The sequence below is a fragment of the Procambarus clarkii genome, chromosome 10, assembly GCF_040958095.1.
Source record: "Procambarus clarkii isolate CNS0578487 chromosome 10, FALCON_Pclarkii_2.0, whole genome shotgun sequence".
NCBI classification, from domain to species: domain Eukaryota; kingdom Metazoa; phylum Arthropoda; class Malacostraca; order Decapoda; family Cambaridae; genus Procambarus; species Procambarus clarkii.
In genome coordinates, this window is record NC_091159.1 from 27,201,211 (window position 1) to 27,226,298 (window position 25,088).

At 38.0% G+C, this 25,088-nt stretch overlaps 1 protein-coding gene across 3 annotated transcripts; it reads right to left on the reverse strand.

The window, feature by feature from the left end:
• Window positions 1-146: 146 nt before the first annotated feature.
• On the reverse strand, window positions 147-23,751 carry LOC123746053 (uncharacterized). Of its 3 annotated transcripts, none has more exons than XM_045727242.2 (6): window positions 23,496-23,751; window positions 19,717-19,901; window positions 18,574-19,151; window positions 14,568-15,423; window positions 9,761-9,943; window positions 147-2,198 (listed from the first exon to the last, which is right to left on the reverse strand). In XM_045727242.2, the coding sequence occupies exons 3-6, from the start codon at window positions 18,963-18,965 to the stop codon at window positions 1,674-1,676; spliced, it is 1,956 nt and encodes a 651-aa protein (XP_045583198.1). In that variant the 5' UTR covers window positions 18,966-19,151; window positions 19,717-19,901; window positions 23,496-23,751; the 3' UTR covers window positions 147-1,673. The 3 variants fall into 3 exon arrangements, with proteins under 3 accessions (XP_045583198.1, XP_069177879.1, XP_045583189.1); XM_069321778.1 differs by having other exon boundaries at window positions 19,276-19,901; XM_045727233.2 differs by lacking the exon at window positions 19,717-19,901.
• Window positions 23,752-25,088: the final 1,337 nt, after the last annotated feature.

Below are 25,088 nucleotides of genomic sequence, written 5' to 3' on the forward strand. Positions count from 1 at the left end.
TATCTACACATTTCTTGACCAAGACAGTGAGAGCGTTTGTATTTCGAAATGGAATTATCAAATATTTTAATTTATAAAATATATGAATTATTTTTTCAACACTCACTTCTTTTTTTATTTTGTGTGTTAAGTCAATAATAAAATCATTATTGGCAAGGTATACTTTATTTCAAGTAAACTCATGTAAATATTTGAGGACTTATGTTTAAGAGTGATGTAAACCAATCTCAAATCTTAAAAATCTAAGGATAAAAGCAATTTCCTGCAACATATTCCAATACTGTTTGACACACAATACCGTTAATTCCTATTAAAGTAGAGTATATATAAACAAATTGAAACCTTTTTCATTTAAATTTAAAAATGGAGATTGTAAAATCAATTTTAATTCTGCTTTTTTTTTAGAGCTTATGTTGTATAAAGCATTTTTGCTGAAGTTGACATTTTGTATAAAGTTGACATTTCACATATAATTTGAATATTTTACACATTATTAGAACTATACATAGACTGTAATTACAGTCAGTCATACATAGACTGTAATTACATATACAAATTTTTCTTACACAATATATTCCTCATACTGGTACAGTAGTTGATTAAAATTAAACTAACCATGCTTTATAAAGTTTCTTGTCTGGGACAGGAAGCTTGTTACTTAGGCTTATAAGGTGGCTAGTAGTTGGCCCACAAGGCCAACTACTAGCCTTCCCAAATTTGCAACTACCTGGTACCTATTAAGAGCTAGGCGAACAGAGGCATCAGACGAAAGGAACATGCCCAAATGCCTTGACCTGCTAATGGATCAAAGGGTCAGGTGTGAACAGATTACTTTTACCACTGTACTACCAGTCACCAATGTCTTTCAAATTAGTCACACAAAGCAGTATTTTATAAAGTATACCGCAAATGAAAGATATGAACAATATTGATTCCAGATAAAAAATATATATTTTTATGTAAGATATGAACAATATTGATTCCAGATAAAAAATGTATATTTTTATCTAACCATACCATATACATAAACTTAAGAAGGGGGGGATTACTTATAATAAGATTTAGGCAATACCAGTCCTGACATTTATATATATAAATTACAATATAGTGTTTAACAGTTTATATTAAATATTTATATTAAATAATCAAATATTTTTTTTAGAAAGTCCACATATTTAGCCCACTCAATCTGATACTATCTGACAGACTAGTCATATTCCTAATTAAAGCCAAAAAAATGTAACAGGCACACATTAACAATTTGGAATTCTCAATTCTAAAGGTTCTGATAACTCCTTATATATTCACTATAACTTAAAATATTTGTATATTTATCAAATATTCACTGTGAGTGTGTATTGTGGGTACTGTTCTTTAATATGTCAGTAAATTTTTAACAAATTTTTAATTAATAGCAATTCTTTTCAATTTCAGTACAATTTTTGTTTTTGGTATTTTTAAGCTATAATAAATATTTAAACTTAAGATTGAATCAAAGAAAATAAAGACTTTAATTTAAACTTTTATATTTAAGTTCTCTTCTCTCATTTAGCTCAAAAATATTATATATCCATGAAAACTCCACACACACACAAAATGAATTTATAACATAGGCTATTGAACACTACTGCAAAACTCAGTACTAAAACTACTTTCTAGCTGGTGATTGTCATTCAGGATTCAATGACTACTCCACAATCAGAAATAACCACATCATTAATGTTGTTCTGAGTCAAGGCAGCATCAATTACGTTGAGGCCATATTCCACTTGACCAAATGCTGCCTCCTCATCGGCACTCTTATCATCCTTGGTGTATATACGAAAAAGGGAACTGGGTTTTTCCTTTTCGTAGCATCCAGCCACTAGTCCAGCAATGACAGGAGATTTACGACCAAATGCATGTGACTTCTCATTTTCAGTGCTTTCCATTATTGAAGTGCCACCACTGCCATTACCTTGATCGTAGTCACCTCCCCAAATATGTTCACCCGGCAGACCCTTCCACCAAACTCGATGGAAGTGTGAGTTATGGAAAGATGGTCCCATCTCCCCTGTGCACAGCTTCAGAAATTGCCTGCCTCTAACTGTGTTACCAATCAGTCGTATGTAGACGCGACCACGGAAGCTACACCCCCAGGAAAGGTCCAGAAATGTCAATGCCGATGTACTGTCTATGCAAAACTTGACAAACTTTAACTGTAAAAAGTAAAACATAAAATTATTAATATTTCCAGCTTATTTGTAAGGAAAATAATACTCTCTAATTTCAGGATGCATTTTCTACAATTATTCTATTTTTTATTTATTTATTTATTTATTTATTTATGCATATACAAGAATGTACATAAGGAATGTGAGGATACAAATATGGTAATTATAGTCTTGTAAAGCCACTAGCACGCGCAGCGTTTCGGGCAGGTCCTTAATCTAAGAAAATTTTAAGGAGGTAAATACTTGCAAAAATTATAGACAAAAAAATGATAACAGATTACATGAAATGAAAAAAAGATGAGAGAAAATTGTAGGTACAGTATATTAAAGCACATAGGTAGCTAAGATTGATTGCAATGACAGCTTGAATGGTAGTTGACAAAAAAATTGGTAGGCACAATACAGCAGAAACAATATAAGATTGGTTGCAATGACAGCTTGAATGGTAGTTGACAAAAATTGGTAGTCACAATACAGCATATGGCTAGCACATAAAAGAAGACAGCAATGAACACAATGATAAGGTTGTTTGATATTACATAAAAATTAGGAGATTGGGTAACACTAGGTACATAGCAAATTTAAAGCTCAGTGTAGGAAACTAAGAAGATGAAGTTAGGTACTTTTTGGTTTTGCTTTTAAATAAGGCAAAAGTTTTACAGTTTTTCAATTCACTAGGGAGTGAGTTCCATAGACTAGGTCCCTTAATTTGCATAGAGTGTTTACACAGATTAAGTTTGACCCTGGTGATATCAAAGAGATATTTATTTCTGGTGTGGTGATAATGGGTCCTATTACATCTGTCCAGGGAGAGTTTCAGAGCATGGTTTGCATTTAAGAACAGGGTTTTGTAAATGTAGTTGCCACAAGAGAATGTGTGGCGGGAGTTAATATTTAGCAAGTTTAGGGATTTAAACAAGGGAGCTGAGTGTTGTCTGAAAGCAGAGTTAGTTATTATTCTGATAGCAGATTTTTGCTGTGTGATGATGGGCTTAAGGTGGTTTGCAGTGGTAGATCCCCAAGCACAGATACCATAATTAAGATAGGGGTAGATTAGTGCATAATATAGTGAGAGGAGAGCAGAGTTAGGAACATAATATCTGATTTTCATCAAATACATAAGTCTCCGTGGTGTAGTGGTAAGACACTCGCCTGGCGTTCCGCGAGCGCTATGTCATGGGTTCGTATCCTGGCCGGGGAGGATTTACTGGGCGCAATTCCTTAACTGTAGCCTCTGTTTAACGCAACAGTAAAATGTGTACTTGGATGAAAAAACGATTCTTCGCGGCAGGGGATCGTATTCCAGGGACCATAGGATTAAGGACTTGCCCGAAACGCTACGCGTACTAGTGGCTGTACAAGAATGTAACAACTCTTGTATATATCTCAAAAAAAAAAAAAAAAAAAAAAAATTGGAGAGTATACCAACTGTCTTAGAGACTTTCTTAGTTATGTGTTGAATGTGGGTGCTGAAGTTGAGTCTCTTGTCTAGGAATAGGCCAAGAAACTTGCCATCATTTTTATTACTGATGTTGATGTTGTCTATCTGTAGCTGAATTGCATTTGATGATTTGCTTCCAAATAAGATGTAGTAAGTCTTTTCGATGTTTAATGTTAGTTTGTTCGTTGACATCCATAAGTGGACTTTTTATAATTCATTATTCACAACATTATTTAGTGTATGTGGGTTGAAGTTTGAATAGATAAGAGTAGTATCGTCAGCAAACAGTATAGGTTTGAGAATATTAGAGACATTAGGCAGATCGTTTATATATATAAGAAATAGAAGAGGTCCTAAGATGCTGCCCTGTGGCACTCCAACGGTAATTGGTAGAGTGGAAGAAGTTGTATCATTGATGGTTACATATTGGTGTCTGTCACTAAGATAGGATCGGATGTAGTCAAGGGCAAGGCCTCGGATTCCATAATGCTGGAGTTTAAGTAAGAGGTAGTTGTGATTAACAGTATCAAAGGCTTTTCTTAGGTCAATGAAGAGTCCAATCGGAAACTCATTTTTGTCAAGGGCTGAGTAGATAACGTCAAGGAGACTAATGATAGCATCGTTGGTGCTCTTTTGGGACCGGAAGCCAAACTGGCAGGGGCTGAGTATGTCGAATTTTACGAGGTAGGAATAGAGCTGTTTGTAAATAATTTTTTCAAATATTTTTGATAGAATGGGTAGATTTGATATTGGTCTATAATTGTTTATGTCCGCCGGATTGCCTCCTTTATGGACTGGCGTTACTCTTGCTTTTTTGAGGATATCAGGGAAGGTGTGACACTCTATAGATTTGTTGAACAGTAGTGCTATGGGTGGGGCAAGGGCATGGGAGGCTCTCTTGTACACAATGGACGGAATTTCACTGGTGTTCCCTGCCTTGGTTTTTAGAGAGTGTATGATGGACACAACATCTGCCGGGCTGATTGGTGAAAGGAGAAGAGAGTTTGGATATCTGCCTGAGAGATATGTGTTAATATGTGTCTGAGTCTGTGGGATTTTACTGGCAAGATTAGCACCAACCGATGAAAAGAAACTATTAAATTCATTTGCCATTTCTAAATCAGTTGATGGTATATCCCCATCCTTGTAGAGTTTTATTTGGTTATGTGAGTGTTGTTTAGTTCCTAGGATACTAGAGATAAGTTTTCCAAGTGTTTTTCATGTTGCCTTTTGCTTCATTGAATCTATTCACATAATATGCAAGTTTTGCCTTTCTTATGATACTGGTAAGCATTGATGAGTACCTTTTAGCTACTTCCTTTGAAACTAGGCCAATCCTAACTTTCTTTTCATATTCATGTTTCTTGTTGATTGAGTTGAGAATGCCACTTGTGAGCCAAGGATTGTTTAATCTTTTGTCAGTTACTTGCTTGGTAAGAAGGGGACAATGAAGGTTGTAGAGGCTTAGAGTTTTGGAGAGGAAGAGGTTAGCTAATGAATTTATATCATGGGTATTATTGAATTCAGAATCCCAGTTAATATTGTGAAGTGCCTCTGTAAGATTGTCTAAAGCTGATTCACTGTGTAGCCTAAATGAAAGTTTCATGCTTTTTGGTGGTGTTATGTCCATGTTCGCTATGAGAAAGGTAGGATAGTGGTCAGTTGTTCTGTCGTAGATTATACCAGATACAAGGGGAGCTGTTATGTTTGTCCATATGTGGTCCAAGGTAGTGGCTGATGTTTGAGTGACTTGGGTAGGTTTGGTGATTGTGGGGATTAGCATACAGGAGTTCATGCCGTTAAGGAAATAGTCAACTTGAGAGTCAACTTTTTATTTTTTAATTAACAAGCTGTTTAGGTATACACAGCAATGTGCTGCTACCGTATTCTGTATGAAAGATTGCACGGTGTAGATCAAAAACTAGCTAAAAGTTCATCTAATATCCCCATCTCACAAGATGGTTAGTCATACATGCAATCAGGAGAGAACATGAAATTCTCCAATAGCAAAATCTGGGTACAGCATTAGAATATCTCCCAGTATTCCTGTGTGTATGAAGTAATTACAGAGCTCAAAGTACCTCATACCATTTGATCTTAAGTCACTGATAACAAGACAATCACAGATATAGTGTTGGAGAGTATGTCCCAGGTCTTGTTCATATAGTTTACAATTGGAATGTTCACCATTGGTGGGATTCATTACCTGCAGCCACCTGCCATAGATATCGATATCCCAGCCTAATTCTGGTAATTACAATGTCATGCTGTCTAGTTGATGTTTTATGCTGCCTGTACATATAATTCTAAGGTTGTAAACATGTCATAGCTCTTTATACTTTTCCTCTCTGGCCTTTAAATGTCAGAAACTGCTTGTTTTCCCTAATTTCCTGAAATACTGCAGTTTTTACAGCAGAGATTGAAATGCCCACATCTAACTCAATTTCAGGCTTATCATATGCAGATTTAGCTGCCTTGTCTGTGTTATCATGCTGGACAACACCTAAGTTAGATGGTATCCATACAAATAAGACTCTGAAACTCTTGCTCTGTGCATTAATAATGTTACTTATAATGGATGTTACAACATTCCTAGTATATATTTTGCATGTTAGGTTTTTAAGGGCCTGAAGAGCTGACTTTAAATCACAGAAAATTACTCCTCCACTGTTCTTCAGTGCATTAGAGTCAAGTTGTAGTGCAGCTAATTCTACTTGTGTGGAGCTAAGCCAATTATTCAGTTTCACACTCGTGGTCTGTGTACATATTGTAACACCACTATAAATATAAACTTATAATGTAACACTACTACTTATACTGAGTAACATTTCCTATCGTTTGCACTTGGTAACACTTTGCTACTGACCACTGTATTTATATTTAACGTAATATGAGCTGACATATTATATGATGGTTATCGGAATCAAAGGTATCCAAAAAAAGGAAATGCTACACAGGATTAACTATGCTGCCACCATCTGCCTTGTCCACTGAGACTATATCAAGCAACAAGGCAAGAAACATTGCTTGACTTGGAGAGTACTTTCTTTAACTGTCATTAAGTATGGAACGGTTGATAGCAAACTATATCCAGAGACTAAGAGGATCCAACAATTGACACAGACGGAAAATTTAACACAAGTTTATTGAGAACAAATTACGCTATTCACCACTGTAAATCCTACTCTAACACTGGCCAATAAATAGTTAAGAAATTTAGATATGGAACAAAACCCTCAGAGATCACACTTTGCCTTAAGACCTCTGTCTCTCCATCCGGTGGATTCACTCTGTCCCTCCCTGGCTGCGTGATGTTCTCACAGACCCACTCTGGACCCTTGGTGCCCGGCACTCTCTCCAAACTAAGTCTGCTACAGGACCATATATACACCCCAAAAAGGGGAAGGGGGAGATTTGCTGTTGCTACCTACACCGAAGATGCAAGAGGTCAAGCCACAGGTGCACAAACACTCAAGAATTTTTCCATTAAGCTTGTTTAACATTCACATTTGTTCTGAATAAACTCGTGTTAAACTTTCCGTCTGTGTCAATTGTTGGATCCTCTTAGTCTCTGGATATAGTTTGCTATCAACCGTCCCATACTTAATGACAGTTAAAGAAAGTACTCTCCAAGTCAAGCAATGTTTCTTGCCTCGTTGCTTGATATAGTCTCAATGGACAAGGCAGATGGTAGCAGCATAGTTAATCCTGTGTACCATTTCCTTTTTTTGGATACCTTTGGTTCCGGTAAACATCATATGTCAGCTCATATTACGTTAAATATAAATGCAGTGTTCAATAGCAAAGTGTTACCAAGTGCAAACGATAGGAAGTGTTACTCAGTATAAGTAGTAGTGTTACATTATTAGTTCATATTTATAGTGGTGTTACAATATATTGTCTTTGTATATTCTACAGGAAGCTGCAGTGCGACCTGTTGATATTTGAACAGACCCATCGACATAAGCATAGTGCTCGTGAGGCCGTAAGTTATTGCTAAAGGAATCAATGGTTTAAAGTGTTGTTGCTTTCAGGAGTGCTGGGTTTTCCTTGCTTTTTTTGCTGATGGGTGTGTAAGACACTTGTATTTCAGGGTACAGATATAATGGAATACAGTGGCACCTCGACTTATGACTGCCCCTACTTACGAATTTTTCAAGTTACGACATAAATTTTGTCGGAAAATGCGACTCAACTTACGACCTTTGCCTCGACTAGTAATTTTGTTGATACACGTATGGGTCGATCGATTGCACGGTTCATGGTGGCACGGCCAACCCCGCCTGCTTAGTGACGATCGTGCTTGTAAAGAATTTAATTATTTTTGTGCTTTTTTGTTTTTTATACATAAAAGTAATTATTATATATCACACCATGGGTCCCAATTAAGTCAGTTGTAAGGTTCATGTACTTTCTTGTGTATATATATATAAATAAATAAATACATAAAAAACTTTACATAAAACATAAAACACTCGCCCGGCACTTTGCGAGCGCTTTGGCGTGGGCTCATATCCTGTCTGGGAAGGATTGACTGGGTGCCAATCCTTAATTGTAGCCTCTGTTCACCCGGCAGTGAATGGGTATCTGGTAGTTAAACGATTTGGCGGGTTGTATTCCGGGAAAAAATTAGAATCAAGGATCTGCCCGAAAAGCAATGTGTGCTATATATAAATATACAGGGGTACCTCAGTTTTCGTATATTAATCCTTTCCCATAGACGCTACGAAAACCAAAACGAATTTTCCCATAAGAAATAATGTAAATTGAATTAATCCGTTTCACACCCCCAAATATATTAACTAAAAAATAATTTTTTACAGAATAATACTCTTAGGTACCTTACCTTTATTGAGGACTCTTGTTGGTGTATGGAAGACAAGTGAGGGAGGAGGGAGGAGGAGAGGTGTTAGTGTTTGAAAGGGGAGTCCCCTTCCATTATAAGAGCAGTGATGACATTTCTGGGGTACTCTCTAATGTTTTGCAGGCATACTACTGGGACCTGGTTGTGGCTCACTGCTTGCTTGTCTTACTAAAAATCTCTCTATAGACACTTGTTTTTCCCTATGTTTTAACACATATCTATAGTGAGACATCACATTGTCTCACAATGAATGATCTCTTGTTTTTCCTCTATTGTCATCCTCACAACTATTTTCTTAGGTCGAATATTACTAATAACTTTCTTGGAACCCATGGCATGATATATAATAAGAACTTTTATATTCAGAAACCAAAAAAGCACAAAACAATGAAATTCTGCACAAATACATAATGCAAGCGCTATCACCACTAAGCGGGAGACACTGGTAAACTGAAGTGTCACGCTCGCAGTGGACCCATACGTGTATGAACAAACTCCAAAAACCGAGGCACACAACGAGTACCGAATCAAATTTTTCTGAGAAATTGAGTACAAGTAACAAAAAATACGAGAACAGGGGCATACGAGAAGTGAGGTTCCACTGTATTATGAAGATAATTTACTACAATGCTCTCCTGGTAAGCCAAGTTGCAAACCTTTATATATACACTGTAGTGGACACCAATCCAATGTTTTGTTCCCCAAGGAAGTGAGATTGCTCTGGGGTCTGATGGGTCAAATGAAATCCTTTATCGGATGAAACAGCCTCGCACCAAAACAGGGACTCGAACACAAACAGGCTGCTGGCTTGCTTACCACTAGCCTGGCTGGTAGAGGTGCCTGTATTTGTCTGTTATTGCAGTACAATAGTGATAAACTATTTTGTACACAAGTATATTATAGTTCTCATATTTAACAGAACTACTGGCCTCTGTCCAATAATTTTTGTTGCCATAATAATCTAACAAAGATTTATAATACCTGCCCGAAACGCAATGCGTGTTAGTGGCTTTACAAGAGTGTAAAATTATCAGTGCTACTTACTCACATAAACCCAATGTACCTTCTCATAAATAAATAAATAAATAAATAAATAAATATAACACAAGTTTTTAGTAATACAGTATAGTCAATGCAAAGAAATGAGAAGCTTGCAGAAAAAATATCAGATGAATAAAGGAAAATATAAATAATTTAAATAATTACAAAATGACATAGACACAAAATTGCCAAAGGCCTTACCGGCACGGCCCGTGTTCCTGAAGTTGGATAAAGTTGTTGAAGGGAGTGCACATGAATGCGCTTTCCCTCACACACCAGATTGGCATAGACTGGGGTGCTATTGATTGTAGTTGATGCCAGAACACCAGTGTTTGGGCCACCTCCTGAAGCTGAATGTAGCTGCACCATAGTATACAGAAGCTCCTGAAGAAGAAGAAGAAATTATATGATCAGTTATCCCTTATTAATATAATTACAGGTAAACCTCACGTAAGAAACATTTATATTTTTAATATTTACTCTAACCTGAGGGCCACCATCTCAAGTGGCTGCAATTGGGGACAGGAAGTCAGCACTTTGTCACAGATACCCCCAATTATTCCAGCTAGATTTTGAAATGAAATATTTCTTAGCATTTATGGCTTTGATGGGTAGGCATTCTATGGGTTTCAGTAAAATAAAAAAAAAAGCCATTTCCCTTTTCTGTCATATATTGTTACAATGGCTCATTAAACTTGAAACTGATGCCTCATGTGTGTACATTTTTTTGGCCTTTTAAAATAAGTGGTATGAATTAGTATCTTTAAATTTGTCTGGCCCTGTTATATCTAGTTTAATACAGTGTTGTTAGTTCTAATGCCCTCGTCCATTCCTGGTAAGAGATGACTTAATTCTGGGATCACTTTTATGATTCTGTGACAACTATTTATCAGATACATACACAAAAAACTTTTCAGCATGTGGTATATTTAGCTGTGAAATGCATGTCTCTTTGGTTGAAGTACACCCAACCCTGTGATCTCCCACACTCACTAATTAACCACACAAGTTTTATCTGCTCAGATCTCCTTGATGCTTATTGTCTTGATTACAATCTTTGTTTCTCAATGCATACCATGGTATAATGAGTTCCCAAGAGGTCAGCATGTGCATAGAGAGGAAATGGTGTTCTAAAGTTGAAACAGAAAGCTAAGTGTTCACAAATATAGCCCATGTTAGGTTTGAGTAAGAACGAGAGCAGATCACATGCAACAAAGTCAAATATAAAATTGTTGAGCAAGGGGAAGGCCTTACAATAAAGATAATGTCTGTGACTACAGCAGAATTGGTAGGCATGAAAAAGGAAAAGACCAATCCTTAAGAATTGCCCTAAATGGAGCTAAACAGATGGAAGATGTACTCAGGAATGTTAGGAAATTGCAAAATGATGAGGATGGATAAGGATGGAAAATCATGATCCTTAAGATGTGATCTTTCAAAGGAAGACAGAGAGAGAAGCTGAAGCTGATCCTCATTGAAGCTAAACATTTAAATGAAGGTAGGAAAGAGGAAGAAATACAAACAAAATTTCTACAGGTTATTGTGATCGGGAAACCCGTCAAATGGTACATAAACACAAACCAACGAAATCATTAGAGGAAGGGGGAGTTAAGGACAAAGGGAGAGGGAAGATGATTCTAAAAATTGTATATACTTTCATAAATGGAGTAAGATAAAAATTCCTGAACTAAATTATATAATACAGCTTAAAATGTCAGATATTGTTGTACTAACAGAGACAAAATTTGAAGCCAATATTTTAAATGATGTATTCCCAAGGGGCTACTCAGTTTGGAGATAAAGGCAAAAATCAGAAAAGCTGGAGGCATTACCATGCTGGTCAAAGAACACCTATTCAAATAATTTTTTATTTAAAAGAATTTGCCGTATTGTAAGATATCGTATTCCCAAGGGGCTACTCAATTTGGAGATATAGACAAAAAATAAATGGAGTAAGATAAAAATTCCTGAACTAAATTATATAATACAGCTTAAAATGTCAGATATTAATTGTACTAACAGAGAGGAAATCTGAAGCCAATATTTTAAATGATGTCGTATTCCCAAAGGGCTACTCAATTTGGAGATATAGACAAAAAGTCAGAAAAGCTGGAGGCATTCCCATGCTGGTCAAAGAACACCGTTCAAATAAATTTTTATTTAAAAGAATTTGTGTACAAAGAACATAAGAATAATGTGCAAATTACAATTACCTGAAGGTAAGAGAATTAATAATTGGCAACCCATGAAACATTGACATAGTGGAGTCGACATCCCATGAGATGTTGACATATTGTTACCAGAGTTTTATAATCAGAATGATAAACTGATAATCATAAATGCCTACAGTCCACCAACAAGCAACACATTGACAAAGGAGGAGATGGATGACAAATGAGAGGGCCTCATAATGATTATAAGGGAGATTAAAATAAGAGCAGGTAAAGATAAATCCTGATTGTTGGTACCTGGTGACTTTAACTTGAAACCAATGGACTGGGAGGCCTAAGAAGCAAGAACACAGGATGTCTGGACTGGAAGATTTGTAAACTTCACCTTGGAAACATTCATATATCAACATGTTAAGTAAGTCACAACAATGAGGAAAACGAAGATTTCATCAATGCAGGATTTGATATTCATCAATGCAGGATTTGATATTCATCAGGAAAGAAGAAGAGATATTTAACATTCAGTACCTTCCTCCCTTGGGTAAGAGCGACCATGTCCTTTTGAAAATAAAATATTCAAATGAATTATAAACCGGAAGCGAATGGAGAAAATTAAAAACTTGATTTCAGCAGAGAACGCTATGGGGAACTTAGCAAAGTCTTTAATGAATTTGATAGGAAAATCGTGTTGTTAGGTAAGGAAGTAAATGAGATGTACAGTACTCCAAATTTGTTTAGACTGTATATGATGAAGGAACCAAATTTTATTCCAAAAGAGAGATGAAAAAGTAGACAACAAGAGGGGGTTCAACAGAAATTGCAAGAGGGACAGGGAACAAAAAAAAAAAAAAAACGTGGGGTTTCAAAAAACATACTATTTCATACAGTTGGCTTTATTCTTAATTCACAATCAGGGATTCTGGGTTCAACTCCTGGGTGGGATAACTGGTTGGGCACACTTCCTTTCACCTAATGCCTCTGTCCAGGTACCTGGGAGTTAGGAAATAACAGTTTCCTCCTCTCTACTTAGGTAAAATCCCCTCAAGTTTGACCTTGAGGGGATTTCACCTAAGGCTTCCTGTCTCCGACAAAACAAATTACTATTATTGATAACGTTGTGTGGTTTCTAAGGAAGAAGCCACTGTAAATAAGCAGTGAAAACAAAACTAAAGAACACAAATACACCATACTACCACACAAGTGCATTATCAGAACCTAACAATCTACTACCAGAAATTTTTGCCAAATAACCTCAGTTTGCTAACTGTAGGTAGTAAATGTGGGCGATTGTAACCTTTCCACCGCCACCCGCTGAATGGGGTGTGGTGTGAATGATAGGGCAATAAAATTAAAAAAAAAAAAAAAAAAAAAACTCACCACATATGTAAGCTACTTGGCTTAGAAATTGTACTTGTAGTCATTCTTGAACCATGGGTGATATAATGCTGTAATGTACATTAAACTGTGAAGCTAGCTAATCAAGACTGGAACTTACTTAGCGAAATGAATTTTGGGGTCCAGTCCCTTATCATTACTATACATGCCTATAATAATAATAATACGCAAATAAAAGGACCAAGACTATGAAACTCACTCCCTGATGAATTTCGCACACCCTCCGTCACTATGTGATGGAGTGCGAAAAGATACGTGAATTTAGAGACAATTCTATAACCAATGTTCCAGCGATGTGTCAATATTTCATTCAAAATGATCTGCTACCAGAAATTTTAGCCAAATATCCCCAGTTTGCTAACTGTAGGTAGTAACTAAGTGATTGTAACCTATCCACCGCTGCCCACTGGATGGGGGGGCGGTGTGCAGGACAAACATATAAATTTTGACACTAGCTCTCCACATATGTCAGTTGCTTAATTTAGAACCTGTACTTGAGGTCGATCTCGAACCCATTGTTGATGTGATGACTTATATTGAATTTTGTAACTAGCTCATCAAGATTGTAACTTGCTTAGCTAAATGAATTGTGGGGTTCAGTCCCTGAGCCCATTATGTGCCTCTGTAACCCTTTCCACTACCGCCCACAAGATGGGTATGGGGTGCATAATAAATGAACTAAACTAACTAACTGATGAATTAAAAAATTGTCCAACCTATGCCTTATTCATAAGTAAAACCAAAAAGTACCTAATTTCATCCTCATAGTTTCCTACCTTGTGCTTCAAACTCCCACTGTATCTTGTACTACCCACTTCCCCAATATTAGTACTCAAGACATATATCTTTAGCAGTGTAATCAACTCTTGCCAATTTATATTGTAGTTATTTGTTGATATACTTGCTACAATATAATATACGTTTTCATCTTACCTGATGTGTTAGATTAAGGGATAGCACAGACCGAAATGCTATGTGTGTTAGTGGCTTTGCAATTGCAAGAATGTAAAATTACCAATCTTATGTGATGAACCCATTGTACCTTGTGAATAAATTATTATTATTATTATAGAAATGTTCCCTAACAATATTTAATGGAAGGTAGTTATAGCTATTATAATACTGTATACATGTTTACAATGGTGATATTCATTTATAAATGGGTGATGTAACTACCTGGCCTAATACCTTGGTAAATAATGCATCTACAGACTAAGTTTCAATGTTTCCAAAACATTATTACAGAAATCAACATTCTTAGGTGGCTGAAGATAAGCAACTTTACCTTAAGTTCTTTAATAAATAAGCATTACTGTTTAACTCATAATTTAGAATACTTATTGAATTTCTCACATAATAATTATATTATATAGTTGTAAATACAAGAACTGACAATATCACAAGTTGAAATATATTCCAGAAAAAACAGGAATTATTCTTACCTTTAATAACATATTAGAATTTTGATCCATGGGAGTCAAGTCAGTATTTGATGCCCACTGCTGAGAGGCACTTATTGAATCATCAACAGTCTTGAAAACCTTCAACATGTTTGGTAAATTGTTGGCTCCTGACAAACCTGCTGAAACTGACTGTACCTTTGCTTCTGTCACTTTGCCTTCTTGCAATATGTCTTCAACTCTTTTCTGTTCCCGTTTAATACAGTCCACAGTAATATGCATTGCTATTAAGCAGGTCTCCAGTTTCTCATGATAATTTCTGATTTCATTTGAAGACTCTCTTAATGTTTTGCATACAGCATCAGCTCTACTTTTCTTGACCTGTTTCATTTCAGATACTGTTTCATCAACTGAAGTAAGATAACATTCCCTTTTCCCGTGATCAATTTTACTACATTGATAGCACACCCAAGCCTGACAACTAACACAAAAACTTGACACAGTTGCTCCAGCTTCAAGGCATTTGCTGGCATGAGGTGACGGAACTTTTGGTCCTGGAGGAGGTGAGTACCAATGATTATCATTAGAACTCTTAGATGAATTATTTCTTGTGAATGAATTGCTTCTAGAGGGTTCACAACCCTCTGCTGTAACAGAATTATCTTTAGAATTCGACTGTTTCCACTCTTCCACCACTGTAAGTAATGATAAGTTTTTTGGAACATCATCAACAGATCGGTATTTAGTTTCTTCTTTCTGACACACAGGGCAAAATAATGGTTTATCTCTTGGTAACTTGATCATACATGATGTGCAAAAAGAATGTCCACAGGTTAGCATTCTTGGGAAGCGATCTTCACTGTTGAAGCATTTTTTGCATACACGACAATCCATATTTCTGAAAAAGAAGGAAAGATATATGTATAAAGCAATATGACAAATAACATAGTTTACCTCTAATTTAAAAAAAAATCAAACACCTCTTTTTGGATGAGCCCCAGTAGCTCCCTGAACCAATGAACCAATCTCAATGAGATCACTCCCATCTACTAGGTCACATCAGCCGTGGAGTTCTCTTTGGCCTACCGGGGATCAGAGTCAAATCCTGGCTTCTTAATAAGAGGCACAGAAAGCAGGTGACAACACACCATTGAGAAAGCATCCACAATGACAGACAGTGAACCAAAACTGAACACTGCTGTATTCAAAGAGGCTGAAGCCACAAAAACTGTTAAACGAATTCCCCAAACAATGTAAATCTCCTAAGTACTAACCTCAGGTCAGTGTTGGGGGGGCTGGAACTGCCCAGAGTTCCAGGTCTCCCCCAGCCCTCCAAGCCAGCTTTGGAGCAGATGTGTAGGTGACACCCAACCAGTGACAACTTGGGGGGGACAGAATCTAGAGCTTGTTCAGAAAGAGGCATTTCATTACACTGAACACTTGATATTTTAGGGAAGACTCTAAGACTTTAGTGGCTCCCTGAAGCTGACTACTAACATAGGAGAAAGACAAAGGACTTAGCAAAGAGGAGGAGGAGAAACTGCAGGCACTCAAGAAGAAGAAGAGTCACCCAGACAAAAGAGATGACAGGTTTGACAAGACTTGTCATCTCTCTCCTTGTCAGGCTCTTTCACAGGCCTGACAAGGCCCAGGAAAATTTAACTAAATTCTGGGCCACCAAGACCCCATTAGACCGACAAAACCCCTGCACTTGAATATCAACCGAGGACATCCCAACAGACTGCTGTGAAAGCAACATGTTTATGATCATCATGGGCACGATGGCAGATTGCAAACTGCCTGTCCTTAACCCTTAGACAGTGCTTACTGTCATTCGTTGATTCACTGGGCAATACAGTTATTGTCATATGACAATTCAAACAATTATTGTCTGGGTTTTACATGTAAGATACAAATATGTATATAGTAGCTCTATGTGGATGTAATGAAGTTTACCTTGACCCATGACAAAAAATCCGCTATCATTTCATGGTAATGTGTACTAGGTGAATGAGGTTATCATCATGAATATTACTAAGAGAATGAGGACATCATCATATGACAATTTAAACAATTACTGTCTGGGTCTTACATGTATGATGCAAATATTGATATAATAGCTCTCTGTGGATGTAATGGATGGAGTTTACCTTGACCCATGATAAAAATCCTGGTACCATTTCATGGTTACGTGTATTAGGAGGAGCCTGCCATCATGTGTGTAATTACCAACGTGTAATTACCCAAGTGTAGTTACAGGATGAGAGCTATGCTCATGGTGTCCCATCTTCCCAGCACTCTTTGTCATATACCCAGTAATGTTTTAAAACTACTGAAAATGTTCTCCCAAAAACAGTGGAAACATCAAAGACAATGCATATCTAAAGGACATTCAGTGATTGAAAATACTGTATATAGAAATATCATTTTTAAGTGTTGAAAACCAGTCTGGAACTCTATAACACATAGAAATCAACAATTTTGGGATACAAGTTTGTATAGAACATTGTTGGAACAAGGTGGTTGCACAGAGATGCGTGAGCGGACTCGTTGAATCAGGATCTAGCAACAGTGGAGATCGGTCAACGTCAATGTGGTGCTCGAATGGTCTCCTACAATTACGATAAGTACATAGTTGATACATTTAGTAGTGCTTAGATTCAGTTAATTTAGGGTTAGGTCTTTTATATTAAAGTTGTGGTTACATGCCCATGTGCTGGATTATTTTAAGTGTTTTTGGTTCATACATCTCTGGGCAAGTACTGCTGAAAACGAGTTCCGTATTCCCCCTCTCTTGGTCCATATTAGTAAAGTGTTTAATGTAAAATCTTTGTAGTGTTACAACTAATAAGGAATCCTTGTATTGTAAAGAGAGTGCAGAGTAAAGTAACAACCTTTAGTCCTGATTTGTGTGGGACCAGTATTTAAAGTGACCCGAATGTTACATGTATTGTGGATTTATCACTCTCAATTTAAGTAATCCTGTAAATTAATGGCATATTCCAGATATATTCTTGTAAATTAACCTTAAATCACCTAATAAAGCCCATGTGTAAAACTTTAGCCCAAAGTGTGATTATTGTCCAACTTATACTAAGAATACTTGATCTCTATTTAAGTATTTTATATGGTACATATATTTCCTTCTATTATTTATGAAATTGTAAGGCCCAGAAGTTTTGTACTATCGGGTTAAGTTTGTACTCTAGAGTACAGCTTCCAAGCTCATGCCCTTACACTCGAACAAATTGGCAGTCACTGAGTGGTTCAAGTGGAAATACCCAAAAACACCAGAAACACAACTGAAACCTTATGCCACTTAAGCGTGCAGAAATGACACAAGCTGTGCCAAGCCCCAAGAGTAAAGAAAGGATTGGCCGCTAGCTAGGAAGACTTGGATTGGACGGTAATTTCCTGCTGATGGCAACTGATGGCAACTCCTGCCACTTGCCGTGCTGGGTGACCTTCATGTGGCATCAGATCTTTCAGCGCTCGCAAATCTTGATATCATCGTGAGATTTCCTCTCTCCATCACAGCTAAAGCTACACAATTTTTTTTTTCTGGGATCAGGGAATGTATTTTAATAATAATAGAAAGGTAAAAAGCTATTCGTGTGCACCATGTAGTTGTCATATGAAACAGGTGCAGTGTAGGTAAAAGGAGAAACGAGACGTGATTTAAGTCTGTAAAACAATGATTTAATATCAAAACAATATCAAGACAAATATTATTCCAGATGCATCAATGATACAAGAATAGATCCAATACTAATTAATTTTGTGTGTATATGTAGACCAAAATATATTACAAATCTTTCAAACTAACAAAAGCTATATAATTGTATAGGCAATAGTTTTGTCTGAATTAAAATTGCTTCTATTCCTCTATATTAAATAACTATATTTAGAAATATACAGCACCAAACACATTAGTAAGTTGATCACAAAATCATGCATTATAACAAAAGATATACATCTTAATTAAGTTCATTAATCATTTAAAAGTAATATTGTTACACAAAACTTAAAATGTAAAATATTTACATACCCTGCATCGTTTTCTTTTTTCTTCGGTTCCGCCTCTTGGCTATTATTTACATATTGCTGAGAATTTCTGTTGCCTTGCCTTTCATTATAATGATTACATCTGCTGTCACTGATTTTATCATTTTTCATATGAGCATGATCCTGATAATTACTGGCTTCATAGTGTGACTCCCTACTAGGCATTGCTTGATTATAGTTGTATGGTTCATTTTTATGTGCAGCATTTTTTCTTTTGGATGGAGATTGAAATGCTTCTTGAACACCAGGACGATTTGACTCTAGATTGGATTGTCCTGGGTGTCCTCTGTTTGATGGAGGCTTCGTCTGCTTTTGGCCACCCTGACTGGACTTGCATTGATTTTGGCCACCCCGATTGTTTCTGTTTTTACCCATCTTATATTCTGAACTCTGGGAATCTTATAACAAAAATAACAATTTGTTCCTTGAACTTTGCAGATATTTAATTCACTTGAAATTTGTTGAAATACATTAGAGTATGGTACTAGTATGCTCAAATATTCTTATTTTTATTTTATTTCAGTTTTATCTGGTATTTATGTTCATTGAGATTTATCCACTCTGTAATTAAATAAAATAAATTAGTACAAATCACTGCTCGGTTGAAAAGCTCCAGTAATATATAACAGATTTATAATTATTAAAAATGCAATGTGCTGATTACAGTTTTCAAGTGATAACTTACCACTAAGCATTCCTTGGCCAATTTAATTATGATAGTGTGCATTTTTATATGCTGTTAGTTATTACAGTACTGTGGTAGGCTTTAGGTTTGCTGAAGTAATGCAGAGATTTGTTTAATTTGTACAGTAGGCTTTAGGTTTGCTGAAGTAATGCAGAGATTTGTTTAATTTGTAATCATGTCACTCAAGGATTAAAGATAATTATATAAGTAATACTGCACTTAATCTCATTACAGTGTAGGGCTCTCTTCAATAAGCCTAGTTCCTGCAATACTTTCTCATAGCAATATTTTGATTCACTACAATAGTACCAGGAGCCATGTAAGGTCATTATTATAGTGTCAGAATTAACCTTATGGTAGTGATAAAGTACAATACCATGGACTACTATGTAAGTACTGTATTTTAGCCATCTAACGTACAATACTGTACATATACACTACCAAAAGTAATTGAGGCTGTGTCAGGATCATTGCAGTAATAGTGTGGGGGTTGTATTCTGGTGAAAGTCAGTCAGCCTAGGTAGACCTTAGTAAGCCTAGCTGGCTTCCACTCTGAGAATTGTAGTGGGTCCCGTAGCAGTGATCAGTGCAGTCAGTTCACAACTGAAAGGTCTCGGGTTTGATTCCTGTGGCAGAATGGAGATGTTTGAGCATGTTTCCTTTACTTGATGCTGCTATTCACTATGTAGTAAACAGGTAACCAGGAGTTAGGCAACTGTTGTAGGTTGTATCCTGGGTCAATTTTGGTTTAGGGGGTCCCTAGTTTGCCTAACAGGCATCCTGTCCCTGACAGTAGGATTACCTTGTGTTACCTTGCAATGATTTTGGGGCTCAGTGTCCCCACAGCCCGGTCCTCGACCAGGTCTCCTAGTTGCTGGGCTGGTCAACCAGGCTGTTGGACGCGGCTGCTCGCAGAAGCCAAAATAAAAGCATTGCCTTTTTATTTTATTCTTGAAAGTCACCACAGAAAGTGTTCTCTTGAGTTGAAATCCTCACAGACAGACTATGGGCATTTGCAGTCATCATGATGTTCAGAGGTTTCAAAATTTGGCCATATGTCCATAGATATCACGGGAATAAATGCTCGATTTTCTGAACCCACATAAAAAACTTTGGGTCGTGGATCTGTGCTGGTCACATGGCCAAGAAGCACATCCTGTATATAACATAGGGCAGCCACCAGGTAAACTATGTAGCTCCCACCTATCACTATTTGTATATAACATAGGGCAGCCACCAGGTAAACTATGTAGCTCTCACCTATCACTATAATATTGAAAATTATTATTTGACTGGATTGGATTGACCTAACATATTGCAAAATTTATTTTGGCTGCTTACTCAATCAAGCCTTACTATGAAAACTAACAATAAATGTTGTATGTGACATAATTTGGCTGTGATAGAGCAGGGAAGTATAGCAATTTAAGAGTGCTGAGCAAGTACTTGCCCGGCGACCCTAGCCCTAGCGATCTCAAGGAGGGGAGGTGTTTTTGTTCTGTGATAGATTCAGATTCAGATTCAGATGTTTATTCAGGTAAGGTATATACATACAAGTGATGTTACATTAATGGATTGATATATAGATAGAGCTAGTACATACAATGCCTAAAGCCACTATTACGCAATGCGTTTCGGATATTATTCAATAGTGTGTAATGTGCACATATTTTGTTTCTTTTTATATATATACAAGAGTTCTTACATTCTTGTAAAACCACTAGCACGCATAATATTTCGAGCAGGTCTTTAATCCAAATTTTTCCCAAGAATACAACCCGCTTAATCGTTAAAACAACCAGGTACCCATTTACTGCTGGGTGAACAGAGGCTACAGTTATGGATTAGCAATCGGTTAATTCTCCCCAGCCAGGATACAAACCTAGGCCAAAGCCCTCGTGAAGCGCTGGGCGAGTGTGTTACCACTACACCATGGGGACTGTGGTAACACATACAAGAGTTTCATCTCTTGTCACTTTTTCCTTGAGCAATGTACAGTATAAAGCAGTATATCTCGGGAACAAACAAGAAAAAAGAGAGGAGAAATTTCTTTTTTAATAAATTATTGTATATTTTTAGGTAAAATACACAGAAAATTATTTTAGGAGGAAACTCTTAACTGTACGTCTGTGAGGGATTATACAACTCGATTTTAAAACTCTTGAATAGTACCGGATTAAATAATGCAACTACAATTAATTGTGAGATACTTGAATAAATGTACAATTTATTAAGACAAAATTATGAATCACAAGTTGGAGCTACACTATATGTAAAACTTTTATAGAAAATCAGATTTTTCTGTACTCTTCTGGTTAACTTTCCAGATCATTGTAGTCATATTGAAAACTACGATTGATGGGATTGCCAAATTTGGGAAAGGGTTGTGGAGGTTCAGTTGCAAGTATTTAGACAATCCAGAGGTACATTAATTTAAAGTTTTAGTGTATTATAGGAACACTTGATTATGAAGATAAAAGGTACAAACGTATTTAGGAATGGTGGGAAATATGAAAAGTAAAATGTAAAAGGTTGTTCATGAAATTGTCCAGGAGACAAGCAGCCGAGATATAAAGAACACTGAACTTATAGCAAAACAGACGAAAAGAACTATATGCTAAGGTTAATATTGCATAGATACATAAAGAAAAGTCCTAAGACATAATTAGCACATTACAGGATGAGATTTCTGGGGCCTGACGGCCGAGTGGACAGCGCTCGGGGTTCGCAGTCCTAAGGAACCGGGTTCGATTCCTGGTGGAAGTGGAAACAAATGGGAAGTTTCTTTCACCCTGATGCTCATATTCACCCAGCAGTAAACAGGTACCTGGGAGTTAAGACAGCTGCAACAGGCTGCTTTCTGGGTGTGTGTGTGTGTGTGAAAATTAGGATTAAGGACCTACCTGAAATGCCATGCATGCTAGTGACTGTACAAGAATGTAAGAACTCTTGTACTCTATATATAAAATAAAAAAAAATAAAAAAAGGAATGGTGTTCCCTTTAAAATTAGTGATATAATGAACTAGAGAGAATCTCAACATACTGTATGCTAGATAAAGAAAACTACAATAAAGGCTCAGCAATCAAAACAATTGTGTAAGCTTTATGCTATTCTTTACAAACTCAGAATCACTTTCAAATACATGGATGGCAAAATACTGTATAAAAGAAATGGTTCATGACCTTGAGACCAAAATTAGAATATGCAGTTGTAAGGTGCCTATATCTCAAGAAGCACATCAATAAACTAGAAAAAGTGGAGACATGCAACTAAATGGCTTGCAGAACTGAAAAACAAGAGCTATGAGGAGAGGCTGAAGGTGCCTACATACTAAATAGTAACAGGAATTGAGAAAATTAAAAAAAAATTCTTGAAAACTGGAACTTCAAAAACAAGACGTCATAGATTCAAACTAAGGAAACAAAGCTGCTCCCCAAAAATTAGAAAGTTCACTCTTCAAGCAGCCACAAGATGTCTGGTCACCACCAGCATCAGCATCACGTCACAACACATCACCACATGTCACAACACATCACCACACGTCACAACACATCACCACATGTCACAACACATCACCACATGTCACAACACACCACCACATGTCACAACACACGTCACCACATGTCACAACACACATCACCACATGTCACAACACACATCACCACATGTCACAACACACATCACCACATGTCACAACACACATCACCACATGTCACAACACACATCACCACATGTCACAACACACATCACCACATGTCAACACACATCACCACATGTCACAACACACATCACCACATGTCACAACACACATCACCACATGTCACAACACACATCACCACATGTCACAACACATCACCACATGTCACAACACACATCACCACACGTCACAACACACATCACCACATGTCACAACACACATCACCACATGTCACAACACACATCACCACACGTCACAACACACATCACCACCAACGCCACGTCACAACACATCACCACACGTCACAACACACATCACCACCAACACCACGTCACAACACATCACCACACGTCACAACACACATCACCACCAACAACACACATCACCACGTCACAACACACATCACCACCAACAACACACATCACCACGTCACAACACATCACCACATGTCACAACACACATTACCACACGTCACAACACATCACCAGCTGCACCACACCCAAGACGTCACAAGACATTACCTGTGAGGTAGAAGCAGCAGTCACCACCAGAGCCAGGGAGAGTGTGGCAGGAGGCGCTGGTCCAGGACCGGTCACCAGGCCACACAACGTGATCAACACACGTTCACCACCACCCTTCACACCCATCCCCTCCTACACTCACTATACACTCATTACACACTCACTATACACTCATTACACACTTACTATACACTCTATTCACCCTCCTCATTATATCACCTATTGTATTATCTATTCTAACCTATGTGTAGGATTTTGGAAATTGTATAAATGTATGTGTTAATTCACAATCTAATGTTTTATTCAGACGACCTTGATACAGGGGTGGGAGGGAGGTGCATCGGCGTCAGCCAATGAGAACTGGGATATTCTCCGGGCTCCGCCCCCTTCTGCCTTGGCTGGACCAATGAGAACTGTTTCTTATACGTGAGTCGGGTTTTCAGATGCCGCTGGATGGGTGGTTGGGGAGAGGATACGGTAATAAGGTCCATAATGTGGGGATATGATACAGTATGTTGTTGTTGGTGGTGGTGGGGGAGACAGGGGAATACTGTGGTGGTGGTGGGAAATTGAAATAAGTTTATTGAGGTAAAATACACACAAAGGGATGAGGTAGCTCAAGCTATTCTCACCCCGTTCAGTACATCGTGTTAATACATACATAGACACACATCACAAGCAATAAATGTATTACCGAACATTCTGAGAGATAAACATATATATTTCCTGTGGTGGTGGGGGAGAAGGGAGACACCGTGGTGGTGGTGGGGGAGAAGGGAGACACCTTGGTGGTGGTGGGGGAGACTGGAGAACGCCGTGGTGGTAGTGGGGGAGACTGGAGAACACCGTACGTGGTGGGGGAGACTGGAGAACACCGTGGTGGTGGTGGGGGAGACTGGAGAACACCATGGTGGTGGTGGTGGTGGGGGAGACTGGAGAACACCATGGTGGTGGTGGGGGAGACTGGAGAACGCCGTGGTGGGGGAGAGGCGAGACACCGTGGTGGTGGGGGAGACAGGGGAACACTGTGGTGGTGGTGGGGGAGATTAGAGAACACCGTGGTGGTGGTGGTGGGGGAGACTGGAGACACCGTGGTGGTGGGGGAGACAGGGGAACACTGTGGTGGTGGTGGGGGAGACTAGAGAACACCGTGATGGTGGTGGTGGGGGAGACTGGAGAACACCGTACGTGGTGGGGGAGACTGGAGAACACCGTGGTGGTGGTGGGGGAGACGGGAGACACCGTGGTGGTGGTGGGGGAGACTGGAGAACACCGTGGTAGTGGTGGGGAAGACTGGAGAACATTGGTGGTGGGGGAGACTGGAGACACCGTGGTGGTGGTGGTGGGGGAGAGGCGAGACACCGTGGTGGTGGTGGGAGACAGGGGAACACTGTGGTGGTGGTGGGGGAGACTAGAGAACACCGTGGTGGTGGTGGGGGAGACTGGAGACACCGTGGTGGTGGGGGAGACAGGGGAATACTGTGGTGGTGGTGGGGGAGACGGGAAGGGAAGGGAACTATCAAGGGAAAGCGCTAAGTCATTAAGACTATATAGCACTTGGAAGAAGTCAGGATAAGGGTTGGGGATGGGAAG

Bases quoted from the DNA above. Each gene is read 5' to 3' on its own strand.
- LOC123746053 (XM_045727233.2), bottom strand. From the start codon at position 18,965: ATGGGTAAAAACAGAAACAATCGGGGTGGCCAAAATCAATGCAAGTCC. The intron at 9,944-14,567 runs GTAAGAATAATT...CTTCTTCTTCAG, and splicing joins ATTCTAATATGTTATTAAAG to GAGCTTCTGTATACTATGGT. The intron at 2,199-9,760 runs GTAAGGCCTTTG...TACTTTTTACAG, and splicing joins CAGGAACACGGGCCGTGCCG to TTAAAGTTTGTCAAGTTTTG.